Source organism: Corylus avellana, chromosome ca11, assembly GCF_901000735.1.
Source record: "Corylus avellana chromosome ca11, CavTom2PMs-1.0".
In the NCBI taxonomy this organism is placed as follows: Eukaryota; Viridiplantae; Streptophyta; class Magnoliopsida; order Fagales; family Betulaceae; genus Corylus; species Corylus avellana.
Window position 1 is genome coordinate 517,413 of NC_081551.1, and position 1,646 is coordinate 519,058.

Here is a 1,646-nt window from a genome sequence, read left to right on the forward strand (position 1 = left end):
TCTCTCTCACTCTCATGTCTCTCCTTCTACGGTAACAACATTTCAAAACTCTTTCCTATAGAAATTGACGGTTGCACAAAGTTTATTTGATTAGTTTAATAGAAATATATGTGACTTCGAACTATAATTTAAGGTATAAGATATTCGAGATGAATGTATCTTTGTGCTTTTTTGTGTAAATCTTTAGCAATTGTGAATTGATGATCTTTAGTTTGTTTCTTGAGAATTTTTTTTGTACCAAACAACGTTTTAAATTAGAGGTTGGGTAGAGATAAATATGTTTCCGTTTTGTTTTGTGAAATTTTTTTGTTCGGTCTTTTTTTTTTTTTTTTTTTCATTTGCTTTTTCGAATGTTCAGAATTATGTGTTTTATTTGTATTAAAATATAATAGGTATTACACCAAAAATATTAAATTTTTTTGCTAATTTTGTATTAATACTTTGATAATCAAAATTCATGTTTGCTTCTTTTTTTTTCTTTTTTTTTTTCATTCTCTCTTTATGCTTTTCATTTTAAATTACACATATGGGAACAAATTTAGTTTGTTTTAATTTATTTTTTAGATTAAGGGAAGATTGAAATGATTTATTTAATTGCATTAACTATTTAGTGAAAGATTTTGTTATTCTTGTATCCATAAATTTTTTTATTTTTTATTTTTAAAAAAAGATTTGTTATTTTACTTTGTATTATTTTTTAAATGTTTAGAACTTTATGAGTTTTATTTATATTGAAATATAATAAGTATTACACAAAAACCTATTGGGTTTAAGGTTATTCTCAGTTTTGCTACCATTCTCAATATATTGTTATAGGGTTTAGAGTTACTTTTTCCTTATTTTCTGTCTAATTTATATAGTATTTTTCATTCAAATTTCTAAAATTCATTCTACGATTTTTTATCTCTTTCTTTGATGAAAGAAATAAAACTACTCTTATAAGAATAAATATTTTAATATGTTTTATGAGCTTATGATTTAAGGATCTTATGTTTTAACTCTCAATATATTGTATTATTTTTTAAATGTCTAGAATTTTATGAGTTTTATTTGTATTGAAATATAATAAGTATTACACAAAAACCTATTGGGTTTAGGGTTACTCTTAGTTTTGCTACCATTCTCAATATATTGTTATAGGGTTTAGGGTTACTTTTTCTTTATTTTCTGTTCTAACTTATATAGTATTTTTCATTCAAGTTTCCAATATTCATTCTACGATTTTTTATCTCTTTCTTTGATGAAAGAAATAAAACTACTCTTATGAGAATAAATATTTTAATATGTTTTATGAGCTTATGATTTAAGGATCTTATGTTTTAACTCTCAATATATTGTATTATTTTTTAAATGTCTAGAATTTTATGAGTTTTATTTGTATTGAAATATAATAAGTATTACACAAAAACCTATTGGGTTTAGGGTTACTCTTAGTTTTGCTACCATTCTCAATATATTGTTATAGGGTTTAGGGTTACTTTTTCTTTATTTTCTGTTCTAACTTATATAGTATTTTTCATTCAAGTTTCCAATATTCATTCTACGATTTTTTATCTCTTTCTTTGATGAAAGAAATAAAACTACTCTTATGAGAATAAATATTTTAATATGTTTTATGAGCTTATGATTTAAGGATCTTATGTTTT

The 1,646-nt window shown here is 22.5% G+C and overlaps 1 protein-coding gene across 1 annotated transcript in view; it reads right to left on the reverse strand.

Annotated features, from left to right (window-relative positions):
* Nucleotides 1-42: 42 nt before the first annotated feature.
* Nucleotides 43-1,646, reverse strand: part of LOC132165781 (cytochrome P450 94A2-like) — a 2,444-nt gene continuing 840 nt past the window's right edge. Inside the window, exon 2 of the mRNA XM_059576465.1 lies at nucleotides 43-55. Coding sequence (XP_059432448.1) covers nucleotides 43-55 — 13 coding nt within the window. The remainder of the gene's footprint in view (nucleotides 56-1,646) is intronic.